At 51.2% G+C, this 18,858-nt stretch overlaps 2 protein-coding genes and 1 pseudogene across 6 annotated transcripts in view; 1 reads left to right on the top strand and 2 right to left on the bottom strand.

The window, feature by feature from the left end:
* MGMT (O-6-methylguanine-DNA methyltransferase) overlaps window positions 1-18,858 on the bottom strand; it is a 303,731-nt gene that overhangs the window by 243,140 nt on the left and 41,733 nt on the right. The window lies entirely within an intron of this gene.
* LOC134807155 (basic proline-rich protein-like) lies at window positions 7,640-9,291 on the bottom strand (annotated as a pseudogene).
* On the top strand, window positions 14,027-18,497 carry LOC134807153 (uncharacterized). The gene is made up of 3 exons (XM_063781570.1): window positions 14,027-14,071; window positions 14,270-14,362; window positions 16,271-18,497. Exons 1-3 carry the CDS (start codon window positions 14,027-14,029, stop codon window positions 16,943-16,945), a joined length of 813 nt encoding a protein of 270 aa, XP_063637640.1. The 3' UTR covers window positions 16,946-18,497.

Here is an 18,858-nt window from a genome sequence, read left to right as displayed (position 1 = left end):
ACACTCCTGTTTGTGGCTAAAGTTCTGTGAACCCGGCTACACGCATGCAAACACCGAGGGGGAGATTCTGCATTAGAATTACATAACCAGGCCTGCAAATTGAAAGAAGTTTTCTATCTGAAGCCGCCATTCCACAAACGCTGCTCATGTCTTGGCTTAGGCACAGACTTCCAGGGTCTGGGTCCTGGAACAGGAGGTGTGCCGGTTTTTATTACTGTCATCGGAGCCGGCCCCGCACCGCAGAGCACCTTTCTGATTAATGATGCTTTGGTTGTAAAGAATACTCTAACAACAAGAGCCCTGGGGAATTAGGGATGGTCGAAGAATGAGCCCTGGCGGCAAGGTTCCAGAAGCACCCCAGGCACGTGCGTCTTATTAAAGGGCTCAGCATAGCCATCGAAATAACACCTGACGCATGGCACATTATAAGACCAACGTGAAGATGCCTACACATCAGATCCCAGAAGCAGACGGACATCTAAGGAAATCTGTTCACCGGTCTTTAAATCACCCATTTTGAGATATAAACTGGCACCTGTCTACATTTAAAAATCATACTTAACATAAAATCTGGTTTTCTTTTCTGAACTCCTCTCTTTGGTACATATATGGAACTAAATATGAGTAATGCAGGAAGATAAACACTGTTCTGAAGCTCATGCACTGCTTTGAATCTGTGCAATCAAGCAGGAAATCAGTCAGCAAGCAGTTAACATACAAACTGCTGTGTGTGTGTGAAAGAAATAGATCACACCTAGAGAAAAGGGCAGAAAACGTAAATGTGTAAAGTTTTAACAAATTGCTCCAAAAATTCCCTGGAACTTAAAGCACTTTGGAACAATGTTTCCAGATTATAACTGCCACTCCCATATCCATTCCGACAGCTTAGCTAAACCAACTCTAGCTCTAACTGACAATTGGTTTGTGATACCAGAACACTGTCAAGATGAGCCTATAAACGTCTTTCTGGGGCCAGGCGCGGTGGCTCACAACTGTAATCCCAGCACTTTGGGAGGCCGAGGTGTGTGGATCACGAGGTCAGGAGATCCAGACCATCCTGGCTAACATGGTGAAACCCCGTCTCTACTAAAAATAAAAAAACTAGCCAGTCATGGTGGCAGGCGTCTGTAGTTCCAGCTACTCGGGAGGCTGAGGCAGGAGAATGGCGTGAACCCGGGAGGCGGAGGTTGCAGTGAGCCAAGATCACGCCACTGTGCTCCAGCCTGGGCGACAGAGCGAGACTCCGTCTCAAAAAAAAAAAAAGTCTTTTTGGAAGCTTCTTAGTAACTATCATCTGTTTCTTTAAGAGGTTTCATAAAAGGCTTTCCTACTTGCCATGTCACTGCAGACCAAAGAAAAATCTATATGAAGAGATTCTATGACATCAATGTCCCAGTGTCAGGGGGTGTGCAAACCTGAGTACACTCAGGTGTACATGCACGGTGCACGGCAGAGCTGGGAGACACGGCCACAGGCTAAACACTGTGCGTCCTGTAGCTAATTGTGTAGAGGAAAACATTTTAATGGTAAAATACAGATAAAATGAAAAATTACAAGTTGTTTTTGTTTGTTTGGCAAGGCTGCAGGGGCCTGAGCACGCCAGAGATGCCAATCGTCCTTGAGGGCGGGAGGTAGTGCAGCCAGCTTAGGCCTTAGAACCCTGGAGCATCCCCGTGCCGGAGCCAGGAGGCGGAGTGGGCAGCTGCTCTTTTGGTTTCAGAGGGTCACTGGCTGCTCTGCCTTCACGACACTCCCAGGTCATCAGGACACAGTAGGTACCAGTGCATCTTCTCACACAGACCTTGTCTTCAACACAGGTCACAATGGATACTTGCCATCAAGAGATGCTTCTGCTACCTCCAAGGCACCTGGCAGTGTCTGAGCGGACACTTCCAAGAGGCTGGGACCCTGCCAGTCTCTAGGAGGGTAATGAAACCCACCATGGGAACCTGACCCTAACTCCAGGACGCCTGGCTTCTGACAAGCACATTGTGGACTCACACAATCTCATGAGTCCAGCCAGGGTCCCGCCTGGTCAGAAATACCATGGCACCCTCTGCTCAGAACATGAGGCCACCTCTGCTCTATGGAGCTGGCAGGACTGTGGCTGTTCCTTTAAAATCAAATGGTGCTCCCCTGCCTCTAGACAACGGGAATGCATTAGAAGAAAGAGCTTTCATAGTCCCCAAATCCCGTGAAAGCAAGACGGATTCCACGGTGGAGGGAACCCCAAGTCTTGTGTGAACCAGGGAGCTGTACCCGGCCACGTCGGCAGCCCGGCCCTCCCGGCAGCATGGGCTTCGAGACCCGCCTATGAATCTCTTCAAGCTGACCCCAGGCCCGAGACATCCGAGACCTCAGCACAGTCTCATGCCCGATTGAATCATACTACACTTGAGCCTTCATCAAGCATGATTCCTTTAGTTTACTATGAAAAAGACAATGAGAAAACACCATGTTTTCCCTCATTTTTAACTAGTCCTGCTAGAACTTCCTACGCTAACATCCGTGATAATGCCAACTGCCTTGCAGAAGGGAAAGAAGCTGCCCCAGCCGTGTGGCCTGGCCAGGATGGCGCTCACCCCACAGGGCTCTGGCCCGGGTCTCCCGCCTGTGCCCGCCGAGGCCCCCGCCGGGTCGCACATCTCACCCCACCAGCAGCACACTCCTCACAACCTGGGAATTTTCTGGCACTTCAGGAACCAACTAACTGCTGTGCTGCACAGTGACAGTCTGTCATGAGGAGTAAAGAGGTGGCAGGCTGGTGTTCAAAATGAAATGTCACTTCTTAAAACTGTTATGGCTTGGGAAGCTTCAGCTTAAATATGTCATGGCAGAAAATAACCTCATTCCTTATAGCCTCTAAAGTTGGGTGAAGTTTCACTGACTTCTTAGAGAATAAGTAACATGTGCGAACACAAGAAGATCTGACGGAAACATCAACTTTCTCAATTAAGCAAGGTGGCCAAAGCCACCAATTCCTACCCCGAGCAGGTGCCGGGGGCTCTCTGTGGCCACTGTGGAGCAGCCTGGACGGTCTCGTCCACTGGCTGAGGGGAAGTTCCTCTTTCTCCTCGTCCAGACATCGACATGGGATTACACCCCTCCCCACCAAGGAAGGACCTTGTACTAGCAAAGTACCAAGTGTTTGTTTGCAAAGAAGCCATGTGAAGAAAGCCATGGTTAATACAAATTTCCACCTGCACTGGGATGGAATTTGTACATTCAGAACGTGTGGTTTTTGTGTCATGTGACCCACTTAATGATATAATCAGTCAACACTGGGATTCACCATAATGTGTGTCTCCAGGTTCAACAACCAAACCCTTGTGTGCGCAGATCCTACGGACAAAGAGCACTGTGGGATGGGGGCTCCAGGACGGGCACCCACCCCAGCCTCAGGGCAATCTCCGGCAACCGTCCAGGAGTCACACACCCACACAGGAAAGGAACAGTAGCTTTCTGCAAAGCCTACAGGCACTTCTCGCCACCTGAGGCAAAGGCATTACCTGTGTCCAGGGGCCCAAGGCAGTAAGCCCCTCCTCTCCCAGCCTGTGACCCCTGCAGGGCCCCCATGCCCTTCCCAGGCATTCCTTGGTGCATTCTACAAATGCTAAGATGCACCCTGCCAAGAAGATCTGAGTAAAACTTGGGAGGAGCTATTTCCGGTGACCTCCAACCCCCACCAGACTCAGCAGCATTCTGATGGCTTCTTTATCTCCCACTCACCCTTACCCAGGCTTCCCAGAGCAAGGAATTCTTCTCCATTACGTCCTGTGGTTCTGTGTGCATTAAGTCCCAGCAGCTCAGTTCAGCACACAGGGCCCTTTGCTGCCTGCTCGGTCCAGACCACTGGTCAGTCCATCTCCCATCGGCCCTGCGTGCCCTGCACCGGCACGCTTCCCTCTGCACCCATGGGCCTCGGTCTGCAAACGGCAGAGGGATGTCCTCATGGCAGGCAGCCTGCATGTCCTCCTGGAGCTGCGACTCCTGCACCATGCTGGCACTAGCACTGGGGAGGCTGCACAGGCCTCAGCTGCCGCCCCCTGGACAGCAAGGTGCAGCCTCGGCCTCGTGGGACCTGCCCTGGGCCTGGGGTGGACAGCACACACTTGTTGAGCCGACACTGTGGGAGGATGGAGACCCCCTGACCCCAGCAGGTAGATGCTCCTTCCAGCAGCTCTGGCCACATCTCCCCAAGGTACCAGGTGGTAACACCCTCCCTGGGGGCCTGGGGGAGAGCCTGGACTCCTGCAGGACTGAGGTGGGTCTCTCAGCAGCTGCTCTTGGATACAGTTTGAATCTGGCCCCGGCTGTGAGCCAGACTGCCAGAGGCTCCCTCTCTGAGGCTACCAGTGGGTGACTTCCTTTCTTACATGAGGTCACTGAAGTCCCTTCCATCCAGTAATCTGGAAGAATCTTCACACTGCAGGTCTCTGAATTACAGTGAGCTGTGAGGCCAGTGACTCCCACCAAGAGGCTGGGTGGGGCCTCGCTCACTGCATCCAGAGCTTCCCTGAACTCACCCTGCATGCAGCCACCCCGGGCAACAGGGGGACACACGGACTGAAATCCCGTGTCCAGCCTGGTGTGACCTCCTCACTTCCCAGATAACGAAACTGAGGGAAAAGGGGCACTTGAAGCTGGTGAGGTCACTCTGACGATGTGCGGGGCCTGAGCTCTGAGCGGCCCAGACACCAGCTCTCCATCCCCACCCGAGATCAGAACTGGCCCTGAAACTGCTTCCAGGAGGGAGATGCCCAGTCAGGCTGGGCACCCGGACATCTGACAGGAATCCAGGGACAGCAGGTGGCGGGGCAAGCCTGAGCGCCATAGGGGCTCCGTACGCGCACCGTAGGGGCTCTGCAGGCACACCTTAGGGGCTCTGCACCCGCACCGTAGGGGCTCTGCACCCTCACCCTAGGGGTTCTGTACCCGCACCGAAGGGGGTCTGTACATGCACCATACGGGTTCTGTACCCGCACCGTAGGGGTTCTGTACACACACCATAGAGGCTCTGCACGCTCACCGTGGGGGCTCTGCACTCTCACCGTAGGGGTTCTGTAGGCGCACCGTAGGGGTTCTGCACCCGCACCGTAGGGGCTCTGCACCCACACCGTAGGGCTTCTGTAGGCGCACCATAGAGGTTCTGTACCCGCATCGTATGGGGTCTGTACATGCACCATAGGGGCTCTGCAGGCACACCATAGGGGCTCTGCACCCTCACCGTAGGGGTTCTGTAGGCACACCATAGGGGCTCTGCACCCGCACCGTAGGGGTTCTGTACCCGCACCGCAGGGGCTCTGCACCCGCACCGTAGGGGTTCTGTAGGCACACCATAGGGGTTCTGTACCCGCATCGTAGGGGCTCTGCAGCCGCACCATAGAGGCTCTGCACTCTCACCGTAGGGGCTCTGTAGGCACACCTTAGGGGTTCTGTAGGCGCACCTTTGGGGCTCTGCACCTCACCATGGGGGCTCTGCACCCGCACCGTAGGGGCTCTGTAGGCACACCGTAGGGGTTCTGCACCTGCACCGTAGGGGCTCTGTACCCTCACCGTAGGGGTTCTGTAGGTGCACCGTAGGGGCTCTGCACCCGCACCGTAGGGGCTCTGTACATGCACCGTAGGGGCTCTGCACCCACACCATAGGGGCTCTGTACTAGCACCGTAGGGGCTCTGCACATACACTGTAGGGATTCTGCACCTGCACTTTAGGGGTTCTGTAGGTGCACCTTAGGGGGTCTGAAAGCATACCATAGGGGCCCTGCACCCGCACCGTAGAGGCTCTGCACCTGCACCGTAGGGGCTTTGTACATGCACCACAGGGGCTCTGTACTCGCACCATAGGGGCTCTGTATGCGCACGGTAGGAGTACACAAGGAGATGGAAGGAGATGCTTTAGGACACGTGCATACAATGGGACACTCCAATTTCGGCAACCTCGGTCTAGTATCATGGGTAGCAGCCCCACTCCTCCTCTGGGTCTTGTCTGCAGCAGCTCTAACAGCAGGGTCAGGTAGTTGTGCCAGCGGCTGTACATCACAGAGCCAGAAATATTTCTAGCCTGGCCCATTTCAGGAAACATTTGCCATCCTGATCTGAAGGATCCTGAGAGCATCTGTTTTATCTGATCCCATCTTTTTCTGCCCACTGATGAACACGTCATGAGCTCACGCAGATAAACCAGATGCTTGCTGCACTGCCTGTGGCACTACAACCTCAACAGTGATGCTGTCACAAACGTTTTCTGGAATTTTCTTTATTCTTTTTCTTTTTTGGTAGAGATAGGGTCTTGCTATGTTGCCCAGGCTGAACTCAAACTTCTGGCCTCACACAATCCTCCCATGGCACTGAGATTACAGGTGTGAGCCACTGTGCCTGGCTGGAATTTTCTAAGTCATGGTGTAGAGAGGCCGGCTATCCTCTAATGCAAAGCAATGCCACAAGCCACGAGTCAACACCCACGAGCCACTGATGTGCCGGCCACCAGTCAACATCCATGAGCATTAAGCCTGCACACCACTGAGAACAAAGAGAATTAAGTCCTCTTTACCCTTAGCAAAGACTAAGTTTCACGAAATTTCTGCAGGGAAGAATTCTTGCATGAGACACGTGGGATGATTTATGACTCAGTGTCCTGAACGGAAGAGCCTGGTGTTCCAGACACGTTCCAGCGGCTCCTGGTGTTCCCGACATGCTCCGGTGGCTGTGGACAAATGGGCCTTGACAGCACCGGACTCCGTAAAGGTCTCGTGCTCCTGGAGCGACAGGCTCCATCTCACCGCGAGGCCACGCAGCAGAGGAAGTGCGCCCCGCTTCCAAACGATTAACCCGATGCTCTAGTCCACAAGGCAGGACATTTTATGTTCTAAATTAGTTACATTATACCCAAAACCTATCAGTGGCTTGATAACTTGAACATATAATTCTATACCTTTTACTCTTTAAACAATAATTCAGTCTAATTCTGCAGCTGAAGCCAAGACTTCCAGGCTGAAAGTGCACTTTCCATTTGATTAAATACTAATAAATGCAAGAATAAAATACCAATCTTTTATCTTACAGTAAATTCTTCAAAAACCATATACTCTAACAATTAATTATTTCTCTGGAGAAAGGAACAGGCCTTTCCCCTCGAAGACAGCTTAGTAGTCTCCAAGTCTTAATTATGACAGATAAAACATAATTTATAGTAGTCCAGGGCTTACAGAAAAATGACATCATAGTCGAGGTTCTTTGATTCTTGAAGTGACCTGTCAGTAGTCAGGGCTCTGGGAGGAGTGCCCCAGACAATCACCACCAGGCCCAAAAGAGTCAGGACAGTCCCTCTTCCTGCGGAGACATGCCCCATGCACAGAGCTACTATAATACAAACGGCAAGATATGTATGTATACAGCTGATGCTCGGACAGTGCAGGGGTTGGGCTATCGAAGCCCCGCACAGTCAAAAATCCACATAACCTTTTGACTCCCCCAAAACTTAACTGCTAATAGCCTACTGTTGAATGGAAGTCTTAATGATAACATAAACATTCAACTAACACATATTGTGTATGTTACGCATATTATACACTGTATTCTTACAGTAAAATAAACTAGAAAAAGTTATTAAGACAATCCTAAGGAAGTGAAAATCTATTTATTCATTAAGTGGAAGTGGATCATCATGAAGGTCTTCATCATCTCCACAGTGAGTAGGCTGGGGAGGGGGAGGAGAAGGGGGAGGGGGAGGAGAAGGGGAGGGGGAGGAGAAGGGGGGAGGGAAGGGGGAGGGGGAGGAGAAGGGGGAGGGGGAGGAGGAGGGGGAGGAGAAGGGGGAGGGGGAGGAGAAGGGGGAGGGGGAGGAGAAGGGGGAGGGGGAGGAGAAGGGGGAGGGGGAGGAGAAGGGGGAGGGGGAGGAGAAGGGGGAGGGGAGGAGAAGGGGGAGGGGGAGGAGAAGGGGGAGGGGGAGGAGAAGGGGGAGGGGGAGGAGAAGGGAGGGGGAGGGAGATGGGGAGATGGGAAGGAGGAGGAGGGGAGGAGAAGGGGGAGGGGAGGGGAAGGCGAGAGTAAGGGGGAGGGGAAGGGGAGAGTAAGGGGGAGGGGAAGGGGGAGGGGGAACAGGGAGGGGGAGGAGGAGGGGGAAAAGGGAGGGGGAGGGGGGAAGACAGAGAGAGGGAGGGGGGAGGAGGGGGGAGGAGGGAGGGGGAGGGCAGGGGGAGGAGGGAGGGGGAGGAGTGAGAGGGGGAGGAGTGGGGGAGGGGGAGGTGAGTGGGGGGAGGGGGAGGTGAGTGGGGGGAGGGGGAGGTGAGTGGGGGGAGGAGGAGGTGAAGGAAGAGGAGGGGAGGTGAAAGAAGAGAAGGGGGAGGGGGAAGGGAGGGGGAGGAAGAGGAGGGGGAGGAAGAGGGGGGAGGGGAAGGAGGAGGGGGGAGGGGAAGGAGGAGGGGGGAGGGGAAGGAGGAGGGGGAGGGGAAGGAGGAGGGGGAGGGGAAGGAGGAGGGGGAGGGGAAGGAGGAGGGGGGAGGGGAAGGAGGAGGAGGGGGAGGGGGAAGAGGGGAAGGGGGAAGAGGAGGGGGAGGGGGAAGAGGAGGGGGAGGGGGAAGAGGAGGTAGACAGGAAAGAGGAGGGGGAGGGGAAGGAAGAGGAGGAGTAGGGGGAAGGGAGGGGAAGGAAGAGGGGGAAGGGAGGGGAAGGAAGAGGGGGAAGGGAGGGGGAGGAGGGGGGAGGGGAGGGGGAGGTGAAGGAAAAGTGGGGGAGGGGAAGGAAGAGGAGGGACATGGGGAGGAGGAGGAAGAGGAGGGGGATGGGGAGGGGAAGGAAGAGGAGGGGGACGGGGAGGGGGAGGGGAAGGAAGAGGAGGGGGAGGTGAAGGGGGAGGGGGAGGGGGAAGGGAGGGGAAGGAAGAGGAGGTGGAGGGGGAAGGGAGGGGGAGGGGAAGGAAGAGGAGGGGGAGGAGGAGCAGGGGGAGGAGGAGGGGGAAGAGGAAGGGGGAAGAGGAGGGGGAGGGGAAGGAAGAGGAGGGGGAGGAAGAGGAGGGGAAGGAGGAGCAGGGGGAGGAGGGGGGAGGAGGAGGGGGAAGAGGAAGGGGGAGGAGGAGAGGGAAGAGGAAGGGGGAAGAGGAGAGGGAGGGGAAGGAAGAGGAGGGGGAGGAAGAGGAGGGGGAGGAGGAGCAGGGGGAGGAGGAGGAGGAGGGGAAGGAGGAGGGGGAAGAGGAGGGAGAGAAGGAGGGGGAAGAGGAGGGGGAGGAGGAGGAGGGGAAGGGGGAGGAGGAAGAAGGGGAGGGGTAGCTGGGGGAGGGGAGGAGGGGAGGAGGGGGGAGGGGGAAGTGAGGCAGAGGAGGGGAGGGGGAGGGGGAAGGGAGAGGAGGAGGGGCAGGGGTGGTCTTGCTGTCTCTGCTGTGGCTGAGGTAGAAGAACATCTAAGTGTAAGTGGATCCACACTTCAGACCTGTCTTGTCCAAAGGCCAACTGTGTATGTGTGTGTATGTGTGTGTATATGTGTGTGTGTGTGTGTGTCTGTACACGCATCATTTAGAATTTTCTCATCTTTAAGATTTATAACGTTTTTTCACATATTTTGTGAATTAAGGAAGTAAACCAAGTGAAATGCTGCTGAAAGAAGGTGGCAAATTTCAGAGATGAAAATTTTGTTTTCTATCATTATAAACAGAGCATCTGGCCAGGACACCAATGCTGGACACAGTGAGATACGCTTCCTGATGTGGAGACCACGTGAGAGTGGTGCCTGGTGCAGCCATCCCACACCCTCCCAAAGGACGATGGAGACAGCACTCCCTCCCCAGAGATGCCTGCCACTGGGAGCCCACAGAGGTGCGAAATATCTCCAAATAAGGCAGGCAGGCCCGAACCACACAACATCTGCTAAAGCATTCGCATGTTCTCACTGCGGGTGACAAAGCCACAACCCATCATGGTAGGGAACTGGGGGAAAACTTCTGTGGGAAACCCAAAGGAGAATACTCATTCATTCAATCAGCAGTCCCGGGCTGCGACGTCGCAGTTACATTTGGGAATATGCTTTCCTGTGGGGTCACAGTGAGGGTTTGGAGTCAGGGTGTGGAGACAGGAAGCTGGTCTGGGCCTCAGCCCACCCTGAGCAAACAGGGCCCCAGACTTTTTCCTCCTCTGCAACAGGAACAGGACGGAGGCGAGTGCTCTCACTCATGGCCACCCCACCCTCAGGAAGCCTTGTACGACACACGGCCTCATGAGACGGGTGAGCCCCAGCGCAGGTGCCATGCCCATGTGTGAGGTCGTGACACCCTTCCTCCCGTGAACAGTAAAGCAGACTGGCGATCCAGCACTGGGCAGCCAAAAGGTAAACCAAGGTAGAGAAAGTTGCCAGAGCCATCAAATGAGCCCCAAGCACGTGTCAGTCATGTGGCAACTGAGGACACAGGAGGGGCACAGTGCAGGGAGGCCACAGAACAGAGGTGAGGCGGGGCAGGGAGGGGACAGAAAGATTCACGACGTGCTCTGGGGAGCCTGTGCTGGGCTGCGTGTTTCCTCCTAACACCCACCCATCCCATTACTAGAAATGAGCTAAGGGGGCCTGTGCCCTCTGGCCAAAGAGGACCAGAGGACCTCTGAGGTCCATTCAGAAGACTGCCCCTCGCTGTCCAGGAGCCATGGGCGGAGCACCAGAAACCCCCAAGCGGAGCTCCAGCTATGAGCTCGCCTCCCATCCTAAGGTGTCCCTAAGGCCTTCTACCCTCTGTGCTCACATGGCCAGTCTTACCTGGAGAAGCTGGAGTGGGAGGGACGGATGCGCAGACACCTGACTGCTGGACACCAGTTTGTTTCCACTGGAGCCCCACCACCAACCGCACTCAGGGTAGAACTGTCGACATTGCTAACCCCAATATTCTATAAGAGGTGGTATTTACATTTTGATGCTGCATACATTCTCAAGGGTCTCCACTTTCACCGATGGCGGATTTCCATTTCTGCTATGAGTGCACATAACATTAGCGACCCATAAGCTAACGACAAAAACCTGGCTGAGTTTCCAAAGGGAAGGAGATGAGCAGGTGCCAAGAATACCGCTCCTTCCATCTCATTAGAAACAAGAAATACTGGGCTTGAATCTGTAAAATGTTATTGGTGGTGGGGGCTGGGGTGGGGGAAAGCTGTTTTCCCAAGCTGCTTCGTATTGATTCAGCTTTTTATTAAAATTAATCTGATAAAAGTTTGAAGTAGATTTCCATTGAAGAGGAATTCTTTACAGTATTGGGAAAGGGAAGGCAACGTGCTACACGGTTTTGATTCTGCTTCTATAGCAGCTCACCTGGGTCCAGCCAGTGTCTCACCTGTTCATCACACAGCTCTCCCATCTGCTTTCTGGAAACACCATGCCGGGTAAGAAGAGGGACACACCTGTATCCCTTCACCCGACCCCATGCCACTGTGATATCAGCACGCCCCCGGCCCCACTAACTCTTCCTTGCTCTGCTCAGCCATGCACGTTTCACTGAGGCAGCCACAGCCTCTAGAAAGAATTCCCTATTTGGTGATTTCAATTATGAATGTGCTCCTCTATGGCAACACATTTCTAACGGCAAAGCTGATGTGGGTCGTGATGAGATCTTGCCCACCATACAGACATCAAAGACAGAAAGGGCCTGGGCTATTGGCTGGAACTTCAGATGGAGCAATAAAAATAGCAAGAGGGGCTGGGAAGAGACGAACTTACAATAAAATATTTAAAGAACTAATATAAAAACTGTCATGAGCTCTTCCTTGGACGTTTAAGCTGGGAACCAGCATGGAGTGAGGCTGCTCACACCCAAACCCGTAGACACCACATACAGAGTTCAAGTTCAAAGACTGCGTTTAGATCCTGTTCCCTGGATGATCACCGTCTCATTAATTAATTAAAATAAAATAAAATAAAAAATAAAACAGACCCTTCACAGAAAGACTGTTTTGCTCTTTTCCCTTGCTGTGGACTTCTCAGTAGCAGGCAGAGACATTTAAATGTGAATTTGAAGACTGCAACTCTTAACTGTTAGAGGCTGTCATCAACATGGGTAACTACTCCCGCTAAGTACACCTGCTTTTACAGTCCACAGGCCCACCCGTATGCAGGCCACGCTAGCTTTCTTCCCTTGAGGTCATACCACTTACAGGATGCCTCAAGACGTCAAGGTCACAAACTCTGGCATGGCCACATTCAAAGGTCCATAACCCAGAGCCAGAGCCCGAATCTGCAGGCAGAAACTGCCCCGCGCTCAGCCAGGAAGGGATAAATATCCGCAATACACTCTGTATCTAGGGGACTGGAGCTTTCACTAAAGCACCAACTTTCCCATTAAAGAGCCAGCTGAAACATGTGCTATCAAGTAATGAGACAGGACACGTGCTATCAAGTAATGAGACAGGACCCTCACCCCAAGGACTCTGCACTGTATCTAAGGAGCACTGCCCTTCAACGGGGCCTTGCGGAAATCCCCCAAATCTGGGAACACCACAAGTGGAGTCCCCAACCCCACACTCCGCCCTGTGCTCACCACCTCCTGGCTGGACTGTGGGCTCCCAGGGCCGCAGCTGCTGCTCCTGACGGGGCCTTGGCGAGTGGGGAAGCAGCAGCCGTGGGTCCCGCTTATCCTGCACACGTGTCCTCTCAGACGAGACACCAGGCTGCACTGTGCCTGCAGGTGGATCTGCTGCTGGACAGTCAGCACACGTCTCTCAATCCCCTCAACTGTGCCCTCCTTCCTGCCTCCAGCCACTGCAGGAAGCTGAGGAGCGGAGAAGGGGCAGACCCCAACCCTTTCTCTCAGGTCCCATCTGTCTGCTGGGTACTGGTTAGAGTCCGATGACCCCCAATACCTGACACATCTTCCGGAAAATCTGCATGGGCCCAGCTTCTGTCAGTCCTGATGCTGACAGCAAGAGGGACAAGGCCATCTCTGGGTGGGGCATGCTCACTGTGTTAGGCCATCTGAGCTGCCATAACAAAATCCTATAGACTGCGTGGCTCATAAACAACAGACATTTCTTTCTCACAGTTGTGGAGGCCAGGAAGTCTAAGACCAAGGCGCCGGCAGATTCAGTGCCTGGTGAGGCCCCACTTCCTCGCAGATGGCGCCTTCCTGCTGCATCCTCAATCGTGGAGGGCTCTACCTCTTTGGAGTCTCTTTCATAAGGGCACTAACCTAATCTCCCCCCAAAGGCCCCAACTCTTAATACCAACAACTTACGGGCGAGGTTTCGACATGAATTTTGTGGGAGAACAAACATTTGGACCATAGCACTCACTGTATGCAAAAAAGCAAGAAGGAATCAGACTGAACTAGGAGAAATTATAGTGGTTTAAATGAAAATATAATGTTTAATATAGAAAAATCATTTTGGCCAAATTATTTGATTTGAAATACTTCTAATATACATGGGGAAAGATATACATAAAATCCACATTTATACATGGAATCTATGTTTCAATAAAAACAAAAGACTACAATAAAAATAAATGACACAATGACAAAGTATTGTGCATTGTTCTTCCCTGGAAATAGGAATTATTACAAAATTATATGTAAACAATACCCAATCTTTGTTCAAATAATTGATTGATATAATTGTATCTCTCTCATATTGATATATTCTCACTACCATGAGGAAAACCTCTATTGTATATTTCAAACACGAACAAAAATATAAAACTTTGTGAATGTTATTACAAAATTCAGCAGGTACATTTTATCTAAATTGCAGCAGAATGAATTCTTCAAACAACATTCACAGATGAAAATCTCAGAGATCTGCAGTGTTCATTTCAAAGGTAGCCTGAATTAGAGGAAAAATGCTGGTTGTCAAGAATGAAAAAGCTTTGATAATTAACTACTTCTTTAAACTCTAAGAACCTAACCTATTAGCAAGCAAACTCACATTAAGTATCTGTTTGTAAACATTTTTTTAGAGAAAAGATACTGCCATTTTCTCCACTTCTACGACTACCCACAGGACTTACTGCACACTGACTGTAACTGGGGCTCAGCCGTGGAGTTTGGAAGCCTCTGTCCGCGATGAAGAAAAGACGCTCCAACATCCTCATGAAGGTCACAGCAAGAGTGTGATAAAACTCACTGCATCATGGCCTTCCCTTGTTTTACAACAACCTTTAGAAAGTCAAGACATTCTAGTTCTCCTTGTTTTCTGATGCTGAACACCAAGGCCAGGATAAAGTGTCAAGAACTGCCTTGGTGGTCCCCGAGGCTCTGAAGAGGAGCTCCCGGGTCATGTTTCCTGCCACACCCCTGGACTCCTAGACCTGGCACTGTGGATTCTGGGCCTCCTGCTCTGAGCTGCTGCTCCAGACACCTGCCAGCAGCCAGGGGTCGCCGGTGGTGCCAAATAACCAGGTGTGTCGGAGGTAACGTCCCAGACACTCCTTTTGTTTAAATGTTAGGAAATATATTTTTATTGTGGCAAAATGCAATATTTATGTTAACTATTTTGTAAGTGTGTAATTCAGTGGCATTAAATACATTCACAAAGTTGTGTATCCATCACCTCTATCTATAGCCAAAATTTTCTCATTAACCTCAGCAAAAGCTCTGTCCCCATTTAACAATAGCTCTCCCCACCCCCCAGCACCCACTATTCTACTTGGTCTCTGAATCTGCCTGTTCTGGGTGCCTCATGTCTGTGGACCCATACAGTACTTGTCCTTTTGTGACTGGCTTATATCACTCAGCGTAATGTCTTTAAAGTTTGTCCATGTTGCAGCATGTGCCAGAATTCCCACCCTTTCTAAGGGTGAATAATGTTCCATTGCATGGATAGGCCACATTTAATGTATCTGTTCACTCACAGATAGACGTTTGCATGTGTTCTCCTTTTGGCCACTGTGAATGATGCTGCTATGAACACCGGTGTACAAATATCTATTCAAGACCCTGCTTTCAATTTTGGGGGGTATGTCCTTAGGGGTAGAATTGCTGGGCCACATGGGAATTCTATGCTTCATGTTTTCAGGAACCTCCAGAAGTGTCCCACAGCAGCTGCTCCATTTCACATTCCCACCAGCAACACACAGGGTTCCAATTTCTCCACATCCTCACCAACGCTTATCATAAACGTTATCAAATATACTTATATTCAAGGCACTGAACGGCACAGACTAGAATTCAACAACTGCTTCACGCATCGCTAAGCCACAACTCAACTCAGAAACACTTAATAGTAAGAGTTGTTTAGTGACATTGATGGTACTTCCTTCATGCCAGGCACTCACTTTCCTCTTCTCTAATCCTTACAAGAGCCCTGCAAATGAGACACGGTCCATTTCTCTGATGATGAAAGACCAGAAGCTCAAAGGCATGAGAACGACCCTTCCAGAGCCCTGGTGTGGGGAAGTCACAGGGAGGCTGTGGTCTGACTCTAGGGTGTTGAACACGCCTCAGGTGGTGAGATTAGTTGAGACACTAGTTTATTAACTATAGACTTAAATTAACGTGTAACAGAATAAACAAAATGAGCATAGCAAACACTTGTTCTCACTGCAATTCCTTAGGAAGAAGTTAAAGCGGGTGTTTAAAAATAAGTTGATATAAAGAAAACAAGAAGCAAGCAGTACTACAGGCAGTCCGCAAACAGGTGAAACTGATCGCTGAGGGAATGACAACTCAGGTCAATTAAAGCAGGGTGGCTGCCAACACCTGGCCGCCTCTACCCCACCACGTGCGAGGGCAGAATCAGGGCCTGTTTCTTTCTGCGCCCCCCATCTCCAGCATCCTGCATCTGCAGAGCAGACACTTAGTAAATTGAATTCACTGCCCTTTCTTGGCCAGCCACACACCCAGGACTGAGCCCTGAGCTAGGCGGCTTTAAATCCTCGACCTGGAAAGAGGACAGCCAGACTCAGACCCAAGGAAGAGCAGCAGCCAGCCTTGGGGAGAAGGTACCACGAGACAGCGCCATTCCCTCCACAGCGGCCAGTGCTGGGAGCTTGTGCAATGCAGATTCCGATACAGCAGGAGTGGGTAGGCCCAGGTGATGCTGCCAGCCCAGACGCCACTTTGCATAGGGGGGCTCTAGGCCTGCACAGATAAAACTAGTCCCAGCTCTAATGGGATCTAGGGCTCTTGTTAACCTATTCAGAGCTCTGCCCTTAGTATATGCTAGGCCCCTCATCTGATCCCCAATAGCCCTGGGAAGGTCTCCTCACTCTAAAAAACTGATGGCCAGGTGAATATGGCTGTGTTAAACAAAACACACAACCCAGAACCTTGGTGCTGGCTTAACGCAACTACTTTGGGTGCCATCAGTGTTCTGACCATCAAGAAGCTCACTGCTTAATTCCTGGCATATTCCAAGATGTTTCCCATTACAAGAAGCATGTGGCTGCGTCTGGTATACGGGGTTCCCATCACAGGAAGCACGTGGCTGCATCTGATATACGGGGTTCCTACTGCATGAAGCACGTGCCTGCATCTAGTATACGGGGTTCCCATCACAGGAAGCACGTGGCTGCATCTGATATACGGGGTTCCTACTGCATGAAGCACGTGCCTGCATCTAGTATACCGGGTTCCCATCACATGAAGCATGTGGCTGAGTCTGGTATATGGGGTTCCCATCATGGGAAGCACCAGGCTGCATCTGGTATACGGGTTCCCATTACAGGAAGCACATGTCTGTGTCTGCCTGCGGACGGTATACAGGGTTCTCATCACGGAAAGCACGTGGCTGCATCTGGTATACCAGGTTCCCATCACAGGAAGAATGTGCCTGTGTCTGGTATATGGGGTTCCCATCACAGGAAGCACATGGCTGCATCTGGCTGCGTCTGGTATCTGGGGTTCCCATCATGGGAAGCACATGCCTGCATCTGGTATACTGGTTTCATTTATTTTCCTGCCCTTATTCTGTACCTGAACCCATCATCTATTTCTTATGAATTTTTATTTTCATCAATATGTACACTTCTATCAACTTCCTAAAATTCTTTGACACATATCTGTTACAGATCAATGAAATTACTAAACTAACTGAAATAACCAGCAAGCCCCCGATGCATGACAGAGCTTCAGATCTGTCAGCCATAATTTCCAATAGAGCCAATAATGTATCCATTCTCACTCATCAATTCCAGTGTTTTCCCCAAGACACGTGGTTCCTATCACATTTGTCATCCACCAAAACCCTTCCTCAGGGGCACCCGCAGGCCCTCAACGTGCTCCCACCACCAGGTGTGGCTCTGCAGCGATTCAGTCCTCTCACCTGTTCAACATCTTCCAACATTTCACCCATTCTCACGTGTCAATTCCAGCGTTTTCCCCAAGGTATGTGACTTCCTACAAAACCACATATTTCTAACAACTATGTTATATTTTAGCCTCTATGAAAGACCGGAAAATATTCTCCAAGGGATCATCTCTGTGGCGCATCCCATGAACATTTCCTTTCCTTAGATGCCCCCACCTGGCAACTCCTGGCGTCCTGGTACTGGCGTCCAAGGAGACAGGGAACAGGACTTGTCAGGCAGAGGACAGCACCCTGCGGGAAGAACCCAGGCTGCTCCAGGACCCCAGCTGGACACTGTGCATCCTGGCACGGCAACCTTGCCATGCTCCCACCTCCAATCTGGCCTTAAGGCCCTCCAACCCTGACCCCAGGATTCTGCCCAGCACTAGGAAACAGCCCCCAGGTGGGTGCCCCAAGCCTCTGCTGCTCTTCCTTTTCATTCTGGTGCTGGAGCCATTTGGTGTCATCCAATTTATGGGACCTTTCTCAAAAGCTGTGGACAGGAGATGCTTTCTAAAACCCAGAAGTTAGATTTGATTAAAAACAAAATTACATATATAGATTTCAATGGACCAAGCAACTCTGTATCCCAGAATCCCATGAAAAAGCTAAATTGACAATACTTAGAGAAATAAATTGGCAGAACAGAATTACTTGTCTAAAGTCACCTCTGGTTAAACTGGAAAATACACGTAAACACAGCATGTCTTTCTTAGTCAATCCTAGAGTAGAATTTTAACTCAAGATTTAGGAATTCGATCAATTCTAAACAACTTGGAACTCCAAAATAATTAACTACCATTACTGTAAGCTATTTTCCACTTGATAAAACACACCTTTTTCTATAGAAATCGCACAAGGACACAAGGAAATCCGAATGTGCCAGGCACGCACACAGAGAAGGAGCCCAACCACACTAATGCACACAGGAACCGTGTGCAGGGCCTGGTGTGTGCTGGGCGTGGAAGGTGCAATCCTGCATGTCGTCTCGAGGGGTGGGACTATCATGGGCATCCTGTGAATGGCGGCAACGCTCTATGCGAACGCAATAAAAATTAAACCATCATGAAAGGAAACTTCATCCCACACCTTAAAGCAATATAGATTCCAGGCACTTCTGAGTAGCAATAATAAACATCTCATGCAGCTAAAAGGGAAAATTTCAACCCAAAAGGAAAACACACAGAGAACCCTGGTGGAGCCAGGTGATGGCAAGGGCTCTTGGCTTCACCCGGAAATGACGCAACTGCTCCTCAAAGTCGCAGCCCAGCAGAAAAGAGCCACTTCCTTCAAATAACTGCCAAGTTATTTGATTTTACTGAATTTCATTTTATTATTTCTTTCAAATAAGTAATTAGTAATATCCACAAACCTTCTTCATGACAGAAAATATTACCTTTGCCTTTTTTTTCAATCAAGTAAGCAATCTGATCTGAGCTGTCTATTTAATGGGGTTTTCCAAATTAACTAAATCTGGCCAGGCCTGGTGGCTCATGCCTGTAATCCCAGCACTTTGGGAGGCCGAGACTGGCGGATCACCTGCGATCAGGAGCTCGAGACCAGCCTGGCCAACATGGTGAAAACCCCGTCTCTACTAAAAATACAAAAA

This window comes from Pan troglodytes, chromosome 8 (assembly GCF_028858775.2).
Source record: "Pan troglodytes isolate AG18354 chromosome 8, NHGRI_mPanTro3-v2.0_pri, whole genome shotgun sequence".
NCBI lineage: Eukaryota > Metazoa > Chordata > Mammalia > Primates > Hominidae > Pan > Pan troglodytes.
This window is presented reverse-complemented; position numbering and strand designations above follow the sequence as displayed.

Bases quoted from the DNA above. Each gene is read 5' to 3' on its own strand.
- LOC134807153 (XM_063781570.1), top strand. From the start codon at position 14,027: ATGAAGAAAAGACGCTCCAACATCCTCATGAAGGTCACAGCAAGA. The intron at 14,072-14,269 runs GTGTGATAAAAC...CTGGACTCCTAG, and splicing joins TCATGAAGGTCACAGCAAGA to ACCTGGCACTGTGGATTCTG. The intron at 14,363-16,270 runs GTGTGTCGGAGG...GGGTGCCATCAG, and splicing joins CGGTGGTGCCAAATAACCAG to TGTTCTGACCATCAAGAAGC.